Source organism: Mobula birostris, chromosome X (assembly GCF_030028105.1).
Source record: "Mobula birostris isolate sMobBir1 chromosome X, sMobBir1.hap1, whole genome shotgun sequence".
NCBI classification, from domain to species: domain Eukaryota; kingdom Metazoa; phylum Chordata; class Chondrichthyes; order Myliobatiformes; family Myliobatidae; genus Mobula; species Mobula birostris.
In genome coordinates, this window is record NC_092402.1 from 48402975 (window position 1) to 48425707 (window position 22733).

General features: G+C 39.3%; 1 protein-coding gene across 4 annotated transcripts in view; it reads left to right on the top strand.

Moving 5' to 3' along the window:
* The window catches only part of LOC140191691 (F-box/LRR-repeat protein 20), a 166388-nt gene that overhangs the window by 99099 nt on the left and 44556 nt on the right, over nt 1-22733 (top strand). For all 4 annotated transcript variants that reach the window (XM_072249337.1, XM_072249339.1, XM_072249340.1 and 1 more), the window contains exons 3-4: nt 2668-2722; nt 12362-12436. In XM_072249337.1, coding sequence (XP_072105438.1) covers nt 2668-2722; nt 12362-12436 — 130 coding nt within the window. The remainder of the gene's footprint in view (nt 1-2667; nt 2723-12361; nt 12437-22733) is intronic.

Sequence of the window (22733 nt, forward strand, 5' to 3'; positions counted from 1 at the left end):
ATACTCAATGCACTTTTAATTTTGTTCTTAAGCTACATAGTCTGATTTTCCAGTGAATCTATCAAGAAAGCACAGGAAAAGAAGCTTTAAATTTCAAGGAAGCATGAGAAACTGAACATATGAGGCCAAGACCCTTTAAGCTCATGTGGTTCCATTATCACCTGATGAGCTAAACTGTTGGGATTTCACCCACTGTGATTCAGATATAGTATCTGAAGTACTTAAAAAAAAACATTTCAACTGAGAATCTGAAAGTAGTAATTGGTTTTCTCCAGCCTTAAACCTCAGATGTTGGGACTTTTTCTGACCTCTTGATTAACACCCCTATGGTTGATCCTGCTACTGCATAGAATCTTGAATCGGAATTTCCCCCTTGTTATGAAATCTTTCCTATTCTTAAGGTGCTCTCCAGGTTTTTGCTCTAAAGCTCCAACACCAACATTTTTAACTAAACTTAGCCATTTGTCCAAATGTCACTTTGTGGCTGGGTACAGAAATTTAGCAGCTTGTCCCTTGAAGTATTCTGGTATATCTAGATGTGTTAAAGGTATTAGGTAAATGCAATACAAAAGATTTCAAATACCCTTATGTGCAGGGAAAGTGTCAGATAATGATCAAAATATCAGCCTGATATTCCGTTATCAGGTATTTCTTGAGTAGAGCAAATTGATTTATCATCGAATAAATGTCCTTGATTGTTGCTTCACTATTTTGAAACCTGGAGGAAATGCTTAGACCATAAGATATAGGAGCAGAATTAAGCCATTCAGCTCATTGGATCTACTGTGCAACAACAACGATTGATTTGCGTGCTACTACCATTTGCAGAACCAGAACCAGTGCAACAAACTGTTTTATGTCTTCTTGGGTAGCGCCTTGTGATTAATGCGTTCTTTGCTAGGTGCTGAGGTTAATGTTGGGCCCGGATTTTACCTCATTTAGAGCAGGAGATGTCTAATGGAGTAGGCAAGTGGTTAGTTTGTGAGGTGATAATGCTTTTTCCACCATTTACACTGGGTTCTGATTTATGAACTTGCAGCCCTCAGTGCCACCCTGAATTCTTCTGTTCTACTTTTTACGTTCTTGTGGACCAGGGCATTGCCTTTTCTCAAGAATTGGAGCACATCCTTTAATCTTGCATTTATAAGGCATTAAGCAAACACTGCAAGAGGTGGCTCACAAAAGGCTTCCAAAAATGAGTGGAGAAAGAGTTCAGCCAATAAATTATGCGTATCATTTTGCTGCAAAATTTAGATCAAATGCTTTAAAGGGGTTTGGAAATAGCTCAGCATCATTTCATGTTTGTCATGAAATGCTGTACATGATTCAGATATACAGTGTCTGAAGTACTTTTCAGCTGAGAACCTGAAAGTAGTAATTGGTTTTATTTTCAAGTATTAAACATACAGTATGTACACATCTGCCTATTTCTTTGCTGTATGTTTTGTATGATTCTTCTATACAGTTATTCCCCGAGTTACGAACGTCCGACTTACAGACAACTCGTACTTATGAGCAGACTGCCATAAAGCCTATTAAAAATTCGTTGGCTCAAGGAAAGAGAATGCCGTCCGCCATTTTAAGTTGGATCACGTTGCCGTTAACACTGTGTTGAGTGTGTCCCATTTAACCTGGCTCAGTGCGGTGGACTTTAGGACCCGGGGGAAGCTCAGGACCCGCGGCTGCTGCTGAATCCACAGTGTTTCTGTTCCGTTGACGGATGCGGTAAACGGGTTAAAATTATGGATCGATAATTCCTATCTCATGTTTATTTCACTCTGTGATGAAGAATTTGTTGCGAATACGGGTTGGTTCAATCGTTTCAAAGTGAGGGCAAGTTTACATAATATTAAAGTGCAAGGTGAAGCAGCGAGTGCCGATGTAAGTGCTGCGAGTGATTTTCCTGAAATGTTGAAAAAAATTATTGAGGAGGGAGGCTATTTGCCAGACCAAATATTTAATGTAGACGAGACTGACTTATGCCTGAAAGGACCTACATTTCGAAAGAGGAGAAAAGTGCACCAGGGCATAAGGCATCGAAGGATAGGCTAACCTGTTCCGACTTGCGTAAAATCCGACTTAAAGGCAGACTTAGGAACGGAACTCGTTCGTAACCCGGGGACTGCCTGTATAACTATTGGATCAGCATTGCAAAGTAATTAAGACAGCACCAGAACAATATAATAATAGAGGCAGAAGCACTGCCTCTATAATAATAGAGAGGCTAGTCTTGCTCAAGCACGTTGAGCTCAAATTTATTGCCTCAACTGTCAAGTGAACTGAAACTATCTCACCAATAATTGAAACTTTTTTTTGTATGGTTTAACACACTGATGATGGAATTTGATCAACAATGTGAGTAAACAAAGATAACAGTGCCAGTCTTTATTTTCTAATTGTTCTGGGTTCACTGCTCAAAATCAGAGCCCATGAGATCCTATAACCATAGAATAAAAATTATGGATTGTCACTTGTCCTTGCATGATGATTCTGTAGCCTAGGGAATCCATTACAGTAACCACCAAAACTAGAACCTGCTTTGCAAACTGTTAATGGTGGGAGTTACAATATTTGCAATGACCAGTCCACCTGCATGCACGTGAAATTGCTGGTTTATTTGTTTTTATTTCCATCCAACTCTGTTTCAATTTCTGTCTCTTCCCACAGGATATTCTCCTTTCTGGATGTAGTCACCTTGTGTCGCTCTGCTCAAGTCTCCAGGGTAAGGTTTCTTTAAGTATCTTTCTGTAATTTTTTTTTGAAACTCTGATCCAGTCTGTTCCCAATGGTTAAGCTAATTGAAGAAGTATATAATGTTGATTAAAAAAGATCTAGTTTTTGCCCCTGGTGGAATCAACTGATTCACTACCAAGGAGGTGAGAATTGGCAAGAATTACTGTAACTTACCATCTGTTTTGGAAATGCATCTATTGTTGAGGTACAAGGGAGGCAAATATTAACAAAGGGTGGAGAGGCAATTGGAACATTAATATGAAAGCAATAGAGGGAATATACAAAGATTCATTCATTATAACATAATGCCAATTATGCTATTGATGAGCTAATGTTACTTGGGCAACCTAGTTGGTATGATACTTTACAATGAACTATCTGTTTTTGATTTGTGCTTTACTTTTCCAAGTTGAAATTAATCGTATGTTGCTGGGTTTAGCTCCATGGGGTTTGTGTGGCCACTGGAATGTGTGAGCCCAGTATTATGCATAACTAACTTGAATGTAGGCTCCAGCAAAAACTGCTGGTTAGCATTCATACTGATGGATGGTAACCCGGCTTGTGTTCCTGTTCAAGAACATCAGCCCAACTCTTAAAATTCATTACAGACTCCACTGATCAATAGATTAACACAGTTTAGAGAATACACCTTGTATTGGTTGATTCCAATCCCAAACAAGAGAAAATCTGCAGATGCTGGAAATCCAAGCACCACACAAAAGGCTGGAGGAACTCAGCAGGCCAGGCAGCGTCTATGGAAAAGAGTACAGTTGGTGTTTTGGGCAGAGACCCTTCATCACGACTGGGTGAAGGGTCGCGGACCGAAAGCTTGACTGTACTCTTTTCCATAGGCGCTGCCTGGCTTGCTGTGTTCCTCCAGCATTTTGTGTGTGTTTGGTTGATTCCAAATAGTTTAGTTGCACACTGAGAGTGGGCCTGTGTAGAACCTCACAGTGTATTCTAACACTACTTAATAGAGCTATATAAGCTATACTCCTATAGGAGGCAAGTTTCTATATTGGCAAAATAGTAGTGATCTTGCTAGTTGTGGAAAATTAACTCCCTTAGTCAACTAAAGATGTTTTAACTTATAAATTTTGTTTTGATAACCATCATGCAGTGCGAGATCTTCAGAATATCTAAACCTTTTACTTTTAAATTATGTGCACATCATTGAGAAGGCCAAAATTGTGGGTAATTTAAATTTAATAGGATACTTTATGCTATGATGAAGATTCAGCGAAAAAATGCCTTTTTGGGCACCAGACTGTGATAGCTAATCTTCTGAGAAAAAGATTGAAAGAAGTTCTGATCCAAATCTCCAAGATAACCTGAAGTAATATTTTGAAGATTTTCCATCAACTTTAAGCCGTGATCCAAGTTTAAAAATCATGAATAATGGCACAAATTCCATTCCCATTGCCCTGAAAACTACGTATTCCCCATGTTTGTTTGATCCTTGTCAAATGACTAATGCTGAGAGGGGAATCTAATATGTGTGTCATTAGACATTACCTGGCCCTGTAAGACTATAATAAGCAGCTGGTCAGAGTAAAAATAGTTTGAATCTCCAGCTGATTTTGTGAAAGTTTTGGTCACATTTCATCCTTGAATATCTTGAGACATTTGACTTTGAAGATCAGCCAGTTATGGGTTGCATGCATGAAGAATTTGATTAAATTGTGAGAAATCTGCTAAACATTTACAGTTTTTTGCATTTGACCCAGTTTGTTGGATGGGGCCTTAATGAAAAAGCTGGTCTTTCCTTGCAACTTTTTTTATGCCATTGAATTTGTGTTGTTCTTTTGTCATGGATGTAAAAGAAGAAAGCAAGATAAAAATAAAGTTGCATGTTATAAATGCTGGAAGGAAAGGTAAGACCATTTTGCCCACCTCTCATGACCTGGATGTTCCAAATCAGTATCTGGTTGTATTTTGATCAATCTTCACATTCCTTTTTCGCCCTGTTGCAAATTAATTTCAACCATTTGTCACTACTGAATAAACCCATTCAGCATTGCCAATCTAAGATTTGTTTATGCTATAGTGTTGCATTTCTGGTTTAATAATGAAGTTTCCATGATTAAATGGGACACTGGCAGTATGAATGTGCAATTAGATAATAGATAAAATGCAGAGAGTGTTGGTGAATATAAATATTCATGTTTGGGTAGCTACCGTGGAGAGAGAACTGAAAAACAACACTAATTCCTAACTTCGTGAGCATTTAGAATGTTTTTTGTTTTTTTTCAGGACCTTCAGTATTTTGCTGATTAATGCTGGAGGATAGTATGCACAGTATCCCCTCAGAATTAGTTTTTGGACTGCTTTTTAATCTTTTTCCATAACTGATGAAAATTTCAGTGTCTGCTGATGGCATAAGAAATTCGTCAAACAATAATGTGTGCAGATTTCAGGAGGACTTTGAGGTGCATAAGTACAGCGCAGATGAAATACAATGCAGAAAAGTGTGCATATAGATATGAGTTGATCAGTTTTCTGCATTATTTCATTCTATTATTCAAGACCTAACCATGTCTTATAACCATTTAAATACTTTGTGTAATATGGTTTTCCCACTTCTTCCTTCCTCCTTTTCCCCCATCAGTTTACTTTTAAATGTTAAGTTCATTTTTATTTGTTCTTAGCTGATCATTTTATACTTGATGAGGTTTTGTTACTGCATACCTTCTCTGGTGTATTCAGGTACTGTTTGTTTCAGATTTGTGAACAGACCTAACTGCAAAACTTTGTAGTCTCGCTCTCGCTCATGTAACTTCTGCACTTTACTATTCCAGTTTGCCCAGGATCATGTTAGTTTAAATAACTATTACAAATGCAGAAATTGCGATACTTACATCCTCAAGGAAAGGAAGCTGAAGGGTACGAATTATCACATGCTTGTTATGCAAGTTATTTTGAAGTGCTGAGTGAGCTGCCAAAAATTTGGCTTTGGGCCTATTCTGTTACATTTCATGATTCAACATCTTTACAAAGTGATTAAATTCACAAGTGAGTTCAACCCAGAATAATCTGGATCTAATCTGCAGGAAGCAACTCAAATTTCAGATGAATTGGATGGAATAGTTGTAGATCCAGAAGATATTTAATGAAGTCAAATTTGGGAGTGCTACATAAAGATAATAGTGGCTTATTTTAGAGTAGCACACATTAAATGTTAGACGAACTCTATGGAGAGAAGTAAACAGTTGACATTTTGGACCAAGACCCTTCATTAGTCCTAAAGAAAAGCCTTAACCTGAAATGTCAAATGTTTATTCCTCTCTATGGATGCTGCCTGACCTGCATTTTGTGTGTTGCCCTATATTTCCAGCATTTAGTTCCATTAAGGGTTTTGAAAGGTATTGAGGATAAAATTGAAAAGAGGGGTTTTGAACTATGAGTCTCCTAATTATGTCTAATCACTGCTGAACAGCAATCAATAAAAACATATTATAGCTTTACTTTGGTGTGGTGGGAGGAAACACCATTCAGATTGAGTAATGCTGTGGTCAGATTCCCAAAGCACTTTGAATGATAATTGTAATAACACAAAATATATTTTAGTATATCTGTCAGCTGCCCGAGCTGCAAAGCAATAGTGAAGACCAGGCTTTTCTGCTCCAAGATGATTAAGTAGTACATTTTGAAGTCTGGATATTATTTTCCTCTGCAATTGTCACACTAGTAACAGTCAGACAAAATTAATAGAACTGGTTAAAGATAAAATTTAAGATCAATGTTAGGAAATTATTTTTGAAACCATTTAAGTTCTTGATTGAAGGGTTGAAACTGTAGAACCTTCCTTGGCCATTAAAATGGGTGCGCTGCAACCATTGTCACTTGCAGTTTGGTAAAATTTATTGAAAGTTCCTTGAAAGACTGCATACAATTTGACTTAAAATCTAGTAATCTAATTTAGTAATATTTGAGGATTAGTCAATTAGTATTGAAATATTTATAAATAGTAGTGTTCTGCAACAATTGAAAGCATTCCAAAATGAAGAAAAACTTGTATCTATATGGATTTCTTGATATAAATCTCCATGTCTACATAATGACAGTATTTTCCATTATAACTTCATGTTTTAAATGTAACTGTAATGCTGTCATTTTGTAATATTCTATACAACCCACATTCACTTTGAATATTTCTAGCTCCTTAGATCATTGTTTAAATTTTGTTATTTCACTAGCAACTGTAAAAACTATTTCTATACAGGTTCAAAATAACAGAAAAGTCTGGGAATAGACTTAAATATATACCTACAATTGACTCTGTATTGGGCATTTTTCTATGAAGGCCTTCTCTCAGAAATCAACATTGATCTCTGTTATCCTGAAGGCCTTGAATCAATTTGCACCCCATTGTGTTCATCAAGTACAACTATTCAAAAGGTTTCAAAAGTAATAATTATTCATGTAGTTAATTTGTTTGTCAGGATTTTAAATTAATGTTCCCATAGCCTGTACAATTTCACCATCTTTGAATATTGATTCTTTTGACTTACCTCTAATATAGGAACATCAGCTCTAAAGTAGAAATTAGCAATGTATAATTTGAAATGTTAGAATATGAAATGGGAGTATATGTTTGTGATACTCAAAAGTGTAGAATTATTATTTCTGAGTAAGTCAGTTTGTTTTTAACATTTTGTAAAAAAAAGGTGGAGATTTATGTAAAAGTATGAAATACTTGTTCTACAAGTAGATAAAACAGTCCATAATTTCATTAGAAATAGCTGATAGGAAGAAATGTTTTTGCAAAATATTATTCAAAACTCTTTTGTGCTCAGAGTTATATTGAACAATCTGTGATTTAACTTGAAGAAAATGTAACGTTAATCTTACTTAAATCATTGGTTAGAGGAGAACATACTCATTTTTAAAAAAAACTCCCAAGTTATATTAGAGATAAATCTTAAATTATTACATTAGACAGATAAAATATTAGACAGATGAAATACTAGAGTGGTTTTTAATGTTCTGTAATTTGAGAAGGTATTGATACCTAAAAATTTTATTGGACTTCCACTGACAAGCTGCAATTTAAAAAAATGCTACTTGGGTACAAGATCTTGAGAAATTGTTTGCAAGATGGGTTTCCCCACACTCAGTCATTTAGTGTGTCTCGTGGTAGAAGGGTTTTGCAGTGGATTCTGAGTTTCAGATAATTCTTATTGTCTTTCAAATTTACTATTCAAAGTGGTTAAATTTAGCTCAGAAGTTTTTTTTCAGATTTGGATGTAAGAACGTGAAACATTCTTCATAATGGAACCTTTTTTTTAAAGACTTGGTGTTTACACATTCTGTTGTGTTACTCAGCCCATGTAATTACATTCATATTTTTTCTTTTAACCTCTCTCCACCCTGTTCTGACCATTGCTTTCTGATTCTTGTCCAGTCTAGCTTTTTGTTTGATTTTCCCCTTCTGCCACTTCCTATGTTCTGCTGACTCACATATATGTTTGGTTTTTGCATTTTGTATTTTTTTGGCCCTGATGAATGGATGCACAGTGTAATAAATTGACAGCTAATAGATGAAAGGCAGGTACTGGGTACTGAGAATAGATGGCAAAATGCAGAACACTCCGGTGTGAGGGCATTGAGGTTGAGCCTAGGAAAGAGTTGGGTAATTGGATTCCAAGATTGGTATGTGAGGGATGTGTTTGGGCTAGGCTGGCACAAATGACGTGGCACGCCACGCTAGTATTTTAATGCTGAGTCCATCAGTGGAGAGGGTGGCCAGACTCGATGGAATTGGGAGTCTTATATGACATTAACATTACAATTTTTAGTCATGGAAAACTGTTTTGAATTCACTTGTAAAGAGGTGGTCATTTAGGGGTTCTCAATGGACCCAGCAAAAAAAAAAAACAGCTTTTGTGACATGCTTACTTTGCTGTGTTTGCCTTGTTTCTCATTTTAACTTAAAATGTAGAAAAGCTACTGGAACTAGCCCTTAAGAGACTGCTAAATGTTATCCAAGGAAGAACTCATCAGCTGTGTCTTAAGGAAGCACTTGGTCTTAGAACACAGAACAGTACAGGCCCTTCAGACCATAATGATGTACTACCTTTTTAACTTAAAGATCAGTCTAATGCATCCCCCATACACTCTCCTTCAATCACTTTAAAATTACACCTCCTCATATTAGCCATTTCCACCCTGGGAGAAGGGCGCTGGCTGTGCACTCTATCAATGCCTCTTATCATCTTGCACACTTCTATCAAGTCTACTCTCATTTTCCTTCACTCTAAGTGCTCTAAAGAGAAAAGCCCTAGCTCACTCAACCCGACCAGGACCATTTGGCCAAGGTGTGGAAAGATGAACAGATTTCTAGGTGAGAGGTGTCTCTGAGAGTTCTTGATATTGAGCGGCATTCAACTTAAGGGTACTAAATTAGGGAAGCAGAAAAACAGCTAGTAGAGGTACTCCCTCACATCCAGTGACTCTGGTGCTGTCAGTGGACTTTGCACATTCACACTGAGACTATGTGGGTATTCTTCTAGATTCTCTGACTCCCTTCGGATCTCAAAGACAAGTTGTTGACCATTGCAAGATTGCCCATCTATGTGAGTACTAGAATCTTGGGGAGGTTGTTAGGAAGGTGGGGAGAATAAATAGGATTGGTTTAAATGGTGGATACAGACTTGGTGGGCCAAGGACTTCCATCTATGTTAGGCACAGGTGAGATATTGGAAAACTGGATGATAGCTAATGATTTCATTTATTGAAGAAATAAACAAAAATTAGCCACATAACTACAGAAAGTGTGTTATGTGTCAGTGTTCAGACTGGAGAAATCCTAAGGAATAGGAGAAAGTACATTTCAAAAGGTAGAGCTGATCAAGGACAGCAAGGGAATCCCATCTCTAATTTGAGTTTTTTTGAGGTGGGTAACTGAAGATTGATGAAGGCAGGGGTGGCTGATGCATGTATGGTCTTTATTAACACATTTGATGGGTTTCTGCATAGTAGATTGGTTCAGAATATTAAGACACATGGGATCCAAGGCAAGCTGACTAATTGGATCCAAAATTGGTTTGATGATGGGTGGAGAACAGTGATGAAAATGTATTTTTATGATTGAAGTTTGTGATCATGGTGTACCACAAGGATCAGTGCTTGGGCCCTTTTTCTAATGTATATGATAAACTTGGATGTGAATATAGGAGGTATGATTAGGAAATTTGTGAATGACCTAATAGTTGGTGTTATGGATAGCAAGAAAATTCGTCTGAGGCCTCGATATGTTGTAGATCAGATGGAAAGTTGGGTGGATGTTAGCAGATGGAATTTAATCCTGACAAGTGCAAGGTGATGTATTGTGGGAAGTGAAATGGAGATAGGATATATACAGTGCTGATGAGCAGAAGAACCTTGGCATTCAAGTCCTTAGTTTCCCAGAAGTGGCAACACAGGTAGGTAGAGTTTTGAAGAAGCCATATTGGCATGGTTGCCTCATGTTTTTCTGGACATAAAATATAAAAGTTTGGAGGTTGTATTTCAACTTCACAAAACACCACTTGGACTGCACTTGGAGTATGTGTTCTGTTGTGGTTGCCACATTATTGGAAGGGTGTAGTTGTGCCAGGGAGAATGCAGATGAGATTCATCAGGGTGTTATTTGGATTCTAGGAATTCAGTTAAGGCGATTGGATAGGCATGGTTTGCTTACAATGTAGTGAAGGAGACTGAAGAGGTGATATGATGGAGGTATGTAATTATAAGAGGCATAGAAGGGTAGATAGATTTTTTTCCCACATGAGGGGCATCAAAAACAGGTGGGCATAAACTTAAAGTGAAAGGATTAAGTTGTGAGAGGAAGTACTATACATAAATAGTTGATATTGGGAACCCACTGCCAGAAGAGGTGGTGAAGTTCGATACAATTGCAGTGCTTTAAGTGAGATTTACACAGGCACTTAAATAGGCAAGGCATAGAAGGATATGGGCCTAATGTGAGCAAATATTGTAGATGGTAAAAAGGTTGGCATGGACATGGTGAACCAAAGTGCTCCTTTCTGTGCTGTACAATTTTCTCTGGATATGACTTTATATGACCCTATAAAGCTGAGGTCAGTGGAAAAACAGGAAGAAAACTGCACTATGCTGGAGTCATACTTTACACTGAAGATAAACAAGGTTATTCGAAGCCACATATCTCAGCCCCAGGAACCTGCAGCAGGAGTTCTTCTGATGTGTATTTTGAAATCAAAGGTTGCTTGTTGAAGCATTCCACACACACGTGTACACCAGGTTATAAAAGCAGTGCCTTTGGCTTGAGAAGTGATATCAAGCCTTATGAGGTTAGTGCTGTTGCCTTTCTCATTTGAGGAGAGGGACAGATAACCGCATTAATGGTTGTTTCAGATTTAAGTGCAGTCCACTATGGAAGCATGCACAACATTTTAATTATAGCAAGGCATTTTGCCATTTCAAATAAATATGAAAGAAGTTCATTTCTCCACCTATGTGTAATTTTAGCTGTTACTAACTGTCACATTGCTATGATGCTTCCTGCAATTGTGTTCCCACTGGGCGTATTCACAATGTCTTGAACTTCCTTACAGACCAAGTTGGAAAGCTGGTTGTTCTTTTACAAGTTGATTGTAACACTTTTATAACAAAACAGATAAAATCTAGTTGTTAAGCATAAGACTCTCAAGCTCACAAAGAATAAATTAAACAACATTAAAAACTTGGCCCCTTAGGAATATTTTGCTGTAAATGAAATGTGAATTGATGTATTTATTACTACAACCTAATTAACTCTCTAGCTCTACAGAGCTATCAGATGGGAGAAAATCTGAACTGAATTGACACTGACTATAGTAAAACTGTATGTAGCAAATTATCTAATACAGACTGAAATGTTGATGCATTTCTTCAGTTGATATATAATTCCTAATCAATATGATTGTAGGTCTGCTCAAAAATGGGTAAGTATCTATAGCAGAATTTTATTGTCCATCAATGTTTTGTGTGAGGGTAGGGAAATCATATTAAAGCAGCTGATGGACTGAAGATAAAATAGTGAAAAATGCTGCTGGTGTTCCAATATCCCATTCTGACATTGTTGTAAACGCGTCCTGTACCTTAGTTTGCACAATTCATCATGCTGTAGAGAAAGTAAGAATCAGGATTGGTTGCTTATATGTTTGCATTTTGGACTTTTGAGATGTTAGTCTATGCACTAATATTGTCATTGCAAAATAACATCTGAAGGTGGAAGGCAAAATAGAAATTCAGACAAACATTTCAAACTGATCTCCATGTACTAATTATTGTAATTACTGACCGGTATTCTGATTGAATGAATAGAAGAACTCCGAAGTTTTTCTAAAAGGGTTTGAAGTCTCTAACTACCTAGTTGATTCAAATTCATGGCCATGATCTTATGGGATGATGCAACTCTCAGGCCGTTGATCATGGTAGAAACTTGGGTTAGAACTGGGGCAAAATTTGTTTTATTTACTTAGGAAATTGTTTTATTAGACACAACCTCAAAAGGGAAACGTTATTCAACTTTTGTTAATAACATCCTTCTTTATATATCCATTTCCTTACCTCAGTCTGTTTATTCAAATTTTCTCAGATTAATTGAATTATTTTATGTTTTCAGTATTGGAATGTCCTGGCACTGGATGGTAGTAACTGGCAACGGATCGACCTGTTTGACTTCCAAAGAGATATAGAGGTACAATGGAAAAATTGAATATTGCTACAAAAATTGAAATTATCTTCTATTACAGGGATCCCCAACCTTTTTTGCACCGCGGACCGGTTTATTATTGACAATATTCTTGCGGACCGGCCGACCAGGAGGGGTGGGGGGGGTGTAGGGTTGCCAATGGACGAGTAACTGTCAAATACGTTGTGTTTACCCTGAGAAGACTACAGTTACCATGAAGCCTTGTGCGGGCACTGGTGTGCACATGCGTGACTTGCACGTGTGTACGTGCCGATTTTTTTTTTTCTCTACAAATCGTTTTTGGCAATTCTGTTTGGGGGTGGTGGTGTTAATCGCGACCGGAAAATAGAAGATCAGTCAACTATAAGTCACTTTTTAGTGGCTAATACACTCAATTTCGTTTCTAAAAGGGTTTATCTAACGAATTTAATATGAAACACACAGCGCATATTTTCCTTGCATGAATATAGTGATAAGTCAATTACTATATAAGTCACTCGTAAGTCAGTAGCATCATAACCTTTTAAGTAAAGTTTGGATGTTAAACACACAGCACATATTTCCCCCGTATGAACATATAAAATCATTGCAACAGATCAATATCACTGACTCAGTGGGAACCCTGGGCTTGTTTCCGTGCAACAACACGGTCCCATTGAGGGGTGATGGGAGACAGCGATACTCGAAGGGGGTTTCTTATGTCCAATCTATTCTGCAATTTAGTTTTCGTTGCATTCATTGCAGAGATATGTTGGAAATGGAAGCAATGTTTTCAGTGCTTTTGTGGCTACCTCAGGATATTTAGCCTTGACTTTGATCCAGAATGCCGGCAGAGGTGTTATGCCAAACATACTTTTCAGTCCGCCGTCATTTGCAAGCTCAAGGAGTAGGTCTCCTTCCTGCGCTGACATGGATGATGCGCGGGTAATGACCTCGCGTGCGTTCAAGCTCAACAGTGAGTGTGACAGGGAATGAGGAAAGGTGCAGCTGACTCATATTGCCAAATCATATCGTTTCCTTGCAGCCCGGTAGCACATGCTTTGCGGCCCGGTGGTTGGGGACCACTGTTCTATTAGGTTGACCACAATCTCCTAGAAAAGTATAATTGTACTGTACTTAGATCATCATGAAGGTTCTGGGTGAACAACCAGCAAAAGTTGAACCGTGGAACAAAATTGTGAAACATTTGATTAATTGCAAATGCATTACACTTGATTCGTAATGAAAAGCAATTTCCTTTTTGGCTACTTCAGTCTGATGTGGTTGATAGTGGTCCTTTTATAATCATGAGGTTGTAAATTCAAGGACTGTTCCTAGTCTTGAAGCATACTTTTTATATGTTGGAGCAGTTCTTGTTGAAATGAGACAGTATTCAAAGGCTCAGATGACCCTTTCCAGTGGCTCATCCCATGATGTATGGTTCAAAAAAGAACAAGCAGTTCCTGCTCTTTTTCCACCCAGTTCTATCAACCAACCCCTATTACTTGAGTCTACATTTTGTTTTGGAATAAAGCAGTGATTTTTGCATATCTATGTCACATTCCCAATAGTGACTTTACTACAAATTAATTCAATAGTTGTGAAAAGCTTTGGGATTCCAGATGCACAAAAGCACTGAACTCAAATTTGTTGCTTAGATCAAAAATTGATGAATTGTTGGTGATAAATATGAGCTTACACTGCAGTTGCTTACTTGATGTCTTTTGTGTTGATTATAACATTTCAAATTCTATTCCTTTGAGCTAATTTTCAACATTGGAATTGTAGGCATTTGTGATTGAATCTCAGCTGGGTACCACAATAACTGTTAATAATCCTAGCCCTCTTTTTGTTTGCATTAATTATTGTATTGTTTAGAACAGAAGTTCTAACTGACATCTTCAACATCTCTCTGGAACAGTCCATTGTCCCCGCAGACTTCAAGATGGCCACCATCATCCTGGTGCCCAAGAGGGTGACCACTAACCTGCCTCAACAACTACTATCCAGTTGCACTGATCTCAGCAATAATAAAGTGCTTTGAGCGGTTGATTTCGGATCACATTAAGTATTACCTTCCTGCTACGTTGGACCTTTTCCTGTTCACTTATCGCTCAAATCGGTGTACTGATGATGCCACAGCCTCTGTCCTCCACTCTATCCTGTCCCACCTGGAAAATGGTGCCTCAACTGTCAGGATGCTGTTTATTGACTTCAGCTCAGTGTTTAATACAATTGTCCCTTAGAAGCTGGTGGGTAAACTGTCCTTGTTGGCTCTTAACACCTCTCGCTGTAACTGGATATTGGACTACTTGACAGAAAGGCTACAGTCAGTCTGTGTTGGCAGAAGCATCTCTAGCTCCATCACGCTGAGCAGTGACAGCCCCCAGCATTGCGTGCTCAGCCCGCTGCTGATTATTTTGCTGATGCATGACTACACTGCTAGATCCAGTTCAAACCAAATCATCAGTGAACTTGATGATACAATGGTTGATGGCCGCATCAACAATGACAATGAGATGGCATACAGAAAGGAGGTAGGGCGGCTGGTAGAATGGTGCAAGTACAGCAACTTGAGTCTCAGTGTAAACAAGACCAAAGAGATGATTGTGGACTTTAGGAAGATGCAAGCTGACCACTCCTCACTGAACATAAATGTTTCCTCCGTGGAGAGAATTAGGAGCATCAAGATTTTGGGAGTGCACATAATGAATGATCTCACCAGGTCCCTCAACACCTTCTTTGGACAAGAAAGCACAGCTGCATCTCCACCTCCTGAGGAGATTGAGGCGAGCAAGGCTTCCCTCCCATTCTAACCAGTCATTACAGGAGCACTATCGAGGGTGTCCTGACCAACTGCATCACTGCCTGGTACGGCTAGATCCTACAAATGATTGCAAGGACTGCTGAGAGGATCATCAGGATCTCCCTTCCAGCCATCAGAGATAATTGTCTGGAGTGCTGTGTTTGCAGGGCCCTTAGTATTAGTGATCCCTCCCGTCCATCCAACAAATCTCTTTGACCCTCTACCATCAGCCAGGAGGTATCTTAGCATTAGAACAAGAACAGTTAGGAAGGGAAACAACTTCTTCCCCCAGGTGGTAAGACTACCGAGCTCCCTGCCACCACGCAGGCTGCATCTCTTATGAAGTGGCAGTATCGTTATACTGTTTACTTTTTAGCTTGTGTCGTAAATGCACCTTATTATTTGTTAATTTATTTGTGGTAATAACACAACTTTTATGTGTTGTGTGTATGAGTTATATTTACTGTGTTTTGCACCTTGGTCCAGAGGAAGGTTGTTTCATTTGGTGGTATATGTGTGTATAGTTGAAAACAGTTAACTGAACTTGAACTTGAGTTAAGGAAATTGCTTATAACAGTTTCATTCTGATATGATAGAAAAAAATAACAATAGGAAGCAAACAGTTCATTGAAAAATCCTTGCACTTCTAAAAGGAGTATTATTTCAAATTAATGCTTACTTACCAAAATTTTCTCCCCAACCCCACCCTATTAATATATTTGTCAAATCAAATAAGCCAAGAAATAAATAATGAACATGTCATTTATTCTCTGTTGAATTGGAGATGTTGGAATTTTCTCCTATGATGTATCCAGGGATAACATAAGAACTGTCTTTCAGTAAGGAACACTGTGTTCAGCTGTATTCTAACGTAGTGTAAACTAAGCAAGTTTAGCTTTTATTGAAAGGTCATTGTGGCATTTTAAAACTGGGAGGTGTATTGCTGTGTCAGCTTACTAAAATTGTCTTTCACATCATCTATTGGAGTGTAGGAATAGAAAAAGAGAATATACGAGCTGCATTGGAGATTAAAATAGAAACGTTATATCATCCCAACAGGCCTGAACTCTTGGTTAGTCAGTGTGGGAAAATTTGAATGAACTTGGGGACCAATGACCAAAGTATTTGGTGGGGTGTGCAGGCATACATTTTGCCCTTATTGAGGTACTTGGTAAAGGTTTCCTGTTTACTTAAATAATTTTTTTTTAACAGTTTGAGTTCTTTCTCATAGTGATAAAGCAACCGGAATAAAATGCTTGTAGAAAGTTAATTCTACTTAATTCATTTGGAGTGTCATAGGCTTTATGTTGTAGATATCAAAAGTGAAATCTATGATTGTACTCTGTCAGTCTTCCTTTCTTGTGTTGTTGAGGGCTTCCAGCATACACATGCATAGATTGTTGTTGCTGCTTGTGTTCTGCTGGGGGGCGTGCTATGTTGGCACCAGAATGTGTGCTGAAACTTGCAGGCTGCCCCCAGCACATCCTTGGATGTTTTGTTTGTTAATGCAAATGGAAAATTTCATTGTATGTTTTGATGTACAGTACTGTGCAAAAGTATTAGATATGTATCTATCTATCTAGGGTACCTAAGACTTTTGCAGCGTGTTTGTCAATGTGGAGCAGAGAGTGAATTTGTAAATCTGGTGGGAGCAAAGCATGTTGGGAATGGCAAGGGGCGGGTGCAGATACCCCCTGACCTGAGATGCCAGGCTTGGTCATTTGATTCCAAACAATTAGTTTATTGATCATTGCAGAATGTCTCTCTGGTGCTTCCCTCTCTCTTCCCCTTTTCCCAACTATGATTCCCCTCTCCTTGCCCTCTTCCCACTCTCAGTCCACAATAATGTCCTGTATCAGAATCAGGTTTATCATCACTCATGTATGTCATGAAATTTGTTTTGTTTTGTGGCAGCAGTGCAGTGCAATACATTAATGTCTTAGGCTCCCCAGTTATATATATGTGTCTAAGACTTTGTCACAGTACTGTACATACGACAAATAAATCTGAATCTAGAGTCATCTTGCTTAAAAAATGTTGCATGTGGTGGTCCATGCATTATACAGCACCTAAGTCTAATTTTGTTCTATCAGTAAGTATTACTTTGCTGTGGTTGAAGCTGGCCGCAAGTTAATTCCCTTGATTTGTCATTATAGCAACTGCATTTTTTTTTGTTTTGCTGTTGTTCTGTGAGAAAAATTTGATAAATTAATCTCTGATAAATTAACCTGCGTGGCCTCTGGGCAGTTACCTGATTAGAAATGTCAAGCAGGTGTTCTCTCCTAAATTTCTTCCCTACACCAGTCAAATCCACACGTGGTTCCAAAAGATCCTGGATCTTAGATAATGCCAGTCAGGAGTTACCTTCTGGATGTGGAAATTAGACCAAATATTTGTCCACATTTTGCCTCACTAGGAACAACTTGACCAATGCTCTGAAGCTTCCCTAGACATTGGGTTGATGGAGCCTTAATGTATGGAACAAGAGGATCAATGCATTTTCATCATAATGCAGTGTGATCTTAGATGATAGTGGGTGGGAAAGGACAAAAGAGTAGACACAGTGTCTGTAAATTGCACAGTGTACAAAAACACAAGAAAATAGCACAGGTTGGCCATCAGACCCATGAAACCTGACATGTTCTTTTTATAATGTAATCATGGTTGATCTACACTGGCCTCCCCCTCCTCTTCAGTGCTGTTGGTGCATAGCTGTCTATACCTCTGTCTCTCCACCTGGTCATGATTGGATGGTTCAGCCCACTCCTGGATTGACATCCCCTTCATAACAGAACCCATCACGGTCAGATCCCCCAATGTTATGCTGGTGTTCTTCTCTGACTACCGCCTTCTCGAGTCTCCTGTTACCAACGGGAGGACCAGGAAGCAGGCAGGGGGACATGGAAGTTGAACATTAAGCTGTTGACTCCAGAAAACATTAAGGAACTAGAGAGGCAATGTGCAGGTTGGAGAGCCTTGAAATCAATCTCTGATTCCCCTGCTCACTGGTGGGAAGTGACTAACATCAAGAGGTTCTTCATCTGCAGAGGAGTTCAGAAGACAAGGCAGGGTCAGAGGGAACTGTATAAACTCCATACAGTGTTGCAGCAACTTCGCTTTCTGCAGTCGAAGGAGGTGAATGTGAGGGAGGAGTTACAAGAGATGAAAAGCCAGCAAACCCAGCACTTTACCACCAAATCCTCCAAGATCATCGTATGATCCAGGGTCCACACCATGGAACAGGATGAGATATGCTCATGTTTCTTCTTTCAAAAGGTCTATATGGGGACCTCTGTGATCCACAGCCTCAAGAAAGAGGGCGGCTAAGTAGTATCCTCACAGACAGAAATTTTGAGGATCCGTAGATCCTTCTATGCCAGTCTATATTACAGAAAGGCCACAGATACCACAGCTGCCCAAAGCTTTCTGTTATCTATCATGGAGCTGTTTGTTGGCAGCAAGCAGGAGAGTCTGGACTAGCCACTGACCCTGAAGGAGTTTGCTGGCTCCATCCATTCCTTTGACTCGAATAAAACTCCTGGAAGTGACGGCTTACTGGCTGAGTTGTACTCGGCTCTGTGGGACTGGATAGGCCCAAACCTACTGCAAGTGTACCATGTTATGTTTCTAGCTAGCAGCATGTCAGACTCCATAAGGAAGGCCATCATTGCTCTCATCTACAAGCAAAAGGGGGAAAGGGAAGGCATCAAGAATTGTAGACCCATTTCGCTCTTGAATGTAGACTGTAAAATCCTGTCCAAGGCCATCGCCAACAGGGTCAAGTCTTTTCTGGGACCAAACCTATGCTGCACCTGGGAAGAAGATCTTTGACTGCCTCATGCTGCTGAATGACACCATTGCCTATGTGCAAGATGGGCACCTGCCCAATCGGCTTGAACCAGGAGAAAGCCTTTGACAGGATATGACATGCGTATGTGATGGACGTACTCTCCAAATGGGACTTGGGATGGGAATCAGGAATTGGATCTAACTGTTCTACACAGGCATTTGTAGTGCAGTACAAGTCAATTTGTGGGAAACAGATAGGTTCCCCATCAAGTCTGGAGTCAGGCAGGGTTGCCCACTCTCTCCTGTCTTGATTGTGTGCTGTATAAATTGTTTGTCGAAGCACTCAGGAAGGATGAGAGCGTAAGAGGGGTGATGCTGTCAGGCAGTGGGGGGGGGGGGGGGGTCCCAAGTGAGCTGCTCCCTGTACATGGATGGCATCACTGTCTTCTGCTAAGACCCAAGTCAGTTTGCAGATTGATCAGCATCTGAGACAAGTCTTGAGTTGGCATCAGAGACCAGGATTAACTTCATGAAGAGCAAGGCCATGCTCTTTTGACAACTGGCTCGACCGATCCAGTATCCCCTTCACCATCAGGTATGATTATATGAAGGTGCTGGGGATCTGGTTCGGAGGGGTCGTGGTGTTTAACAAGAATTAGCTGGAGCAGACTGGGAAGGTGAAACAGAAATTGGGGCTGTGGAGATGACGCTTCCTGTCGATAACTGGGAAGAACCTGGTCATCAGGTGAGAGGTGCTGTCAGGGCTGCTGTACTTGGTGCGGGTGTAGTTCGTCCCCCACTTCTCCAGCTTGGGAATCACCCGAGCTGTCTTTAGATTCATCTGGGGATTCACGATGGAGCAGGTCAGACAGATCACAATGCACAAGTCCCTGTACAACGGGGGAAAAATGTACCCAGTGTTGCAGTCACCATAATGACCACCTTTGTGTGTGGCAGCATTAAGCTGTGCGTGGAACCTAAATATGTGGGCGTCAAGTACCACTACGTGCTGAAATTCTGTCGGTACCTGGTGCTGTGAAGGATGGGTCTGGTCCCGTTGCCTGTCCTTTGTGGAAAAGTTCTTCCAGACCATCACCTTTGACCACAGGCTATCTGGCACTTGTCAGCATGGAACGTCTGCAGACATTGCAAGAGAAGGACTCAATAAACTCTGTGGGCTTGTTTGTCGAGCAGACTGTCCACACCATCTGGCAGTGAGAGCCCACTGCCTATGGGATGACTATAGTGGGAAGTGACAGTAGCTCACCTCTTCACATAGAGATGGTCTGGAGATAGATTAAAGGTCATGTGTCACATTTCATCCTGAGTCGCTGCGTGACAGAAGACTCTGATCTACAGGCTGTTCCCAGGGAAGCACACGTAGACAAACACCAAGTGCTGCTGGCAATTCATCAACTTGGTGAAAGATGCTCTTTGGTCTGCCCGAAACTTTGTCTACCAGCACATTGAGATGTCTGTGGAAGAATGCTGCTGACTGACACATTCCAGGCTGCAGGAGTACATGCTGAGGGATGCATTAAAGCTTGGTGCAGCCACCACAAGGGCTTGATGGGGATGGAGCATGCTGTAGGGTTCTCCTACTGGAAAGGGAGGGGCCAGGTGGGGGGGGAGGAAGCCCTTCAATTATTGTAGTAGTTAAAGTGCCAGCTCAGAATGCCATATACAGTAAGTGGCACCCGGTGCTGTTAATGTATATGAACACTATGGAAGGCATTGACCGTGTATGTAAAGAATGAAGGCTTGTATATTCTTGTAAATTTTTTTTATTATGAATAAAGTTTAATTTTGTTAAAAATTTATCCAGTTCTACTTCAAATATTTCTAATGATCCAGCTTCCACTTCTCTGCTAGGGCAGAGAATTCTAAAGATTCCCCATTTGTGAAATTTCTACATACAATACTTCATTTTTTACATGACCATGAACACTTGTAATTATGCCCCCTTGTTGAGACTCTCCCATTAGTGAAAGCATCTCAATATCTATTTTATCAAGCCCTCGTAGTGTCTTGTATGTTTGAATAAAGTCATCCCTCCTTCTAAGCACCAAGGAATACAGGTCCAAACTACTTTTAGGTTTCCTTCATAGGACACCCCTCTCATCCCAGGAATAACCTGGTGAATCTCCTTGGTCCTGCGTCCTATCAATACCTGGTTTTGTAGGTAAGGGGCCAAAACAAAGTAGTATTCCAGGTGAGGCTTTGCCAACACCTACACAATTGCAACAATATCTCCCTATTTTTAAACTCCAGACCAAAATGTTGTTTGCCTTCTTAATTATTGTGAGTAGTGCACTAGAGCACCGAGAACTCTTTGTACTTTTCATTTTCTCTCCATTTAGACGATCTAGCTTGATTTCTCTTACTGAAGTGCACCTTACAATAGTTTTGTAAAAAAAAAGCAAGTAAGTGGAGACAATGCACGAAGTGACAGAGAGGAGTGAAAATGTGTTTTGTCTCAATGTAGTACTTGTTAGAATCAGATTTATTATCATTGATCTATATTGTAAAATATGTTCTGTGACAGCAGAATAGTGCAAAAATACTATAGGCTACAATGTGAAATATTAAAATAGTACAAGGAAAGAGCAAAACAGTGAAGTAGTGGTCATGGGCTGTTCAGAAATCTGGTGGAGTAAACTTGTTACATACAATCTAAACAGAATGTGGTACTTTTACTGTAAGGACAGCATAAGAATAGGAGCATTGTACAATTTTACTTATGTTTAATAGCACATACATTTTTGAGCTAATAGTTGGTTAATAAGGCGATATTGTATAATGAATCCATTATGTACTGCACCTGACATTCATTTTGTGGTTATAGATCTGAATGGAATATAACATTGGCTCTATGTACAATGAATATTACATGCAATTATTGTCTGCATAGTGTGAGTGCCAAAGCTGAATTTGTTCATTATATCATGTATTGTGTAAATTCTTCAGAGCTGAAAGCAAGTTGGCAAATTGATTTGTTATTATCACATGTACTGATATATAGAATACAGTCCATACAGATGATTTCATTAGAATAGTGTATTGAGATACAAGGCAAAACAATAACAGAATGCAAAATAAAGTGTTACAGAAATTGCAGTGCAGGTAGATAATAATGTGCAAGGCCAAGATGAGGCAAATTGTGAGGGCAAGAATTCATCTAGGTTCATTAGTTTATAACAGAGGGAAAGAAGCTGCCTTTGAGCCTGATAATATATACTTTGCCTTTTTTGTGTTTTCTACCTGATGAGAGGGGTGAGGAGAAGAGAGAATGTCTAGGGTGGGTGAAGTCTTTGATTACGTTTGCTGGTTTACTGAGACAGCTCATGTTAAATTGATCCTTCAATAATGAGTTCTTCAATAAGGAGAAAAGATGATGCAAAATGCCATCAACTTGGTCTCCCTCCACACTTTATGGGGTTTTGCTGACACTTTGCAGCCCTGCCAGTCTGGTTCTGAAATCTTAAAAAATCTTTCCAGATGCTGATGAACCAACATTTTCTGTCTTCAAATAAGTCTAGACTGCTAGGCGTTTGCAATTGGTCATCTCCCTGACAGCTTGAACCACCCATAATACTCAAATTGGCAATTGTATACTCATACCTGTCATCCACTGGGTGCTTAACTTTTTAAGACATTAACACCCTTTGTGGAACAAATATTTAATTTGTAAAACACTTTTTTTGATATCCTAGTTGCCCAAGAACATAA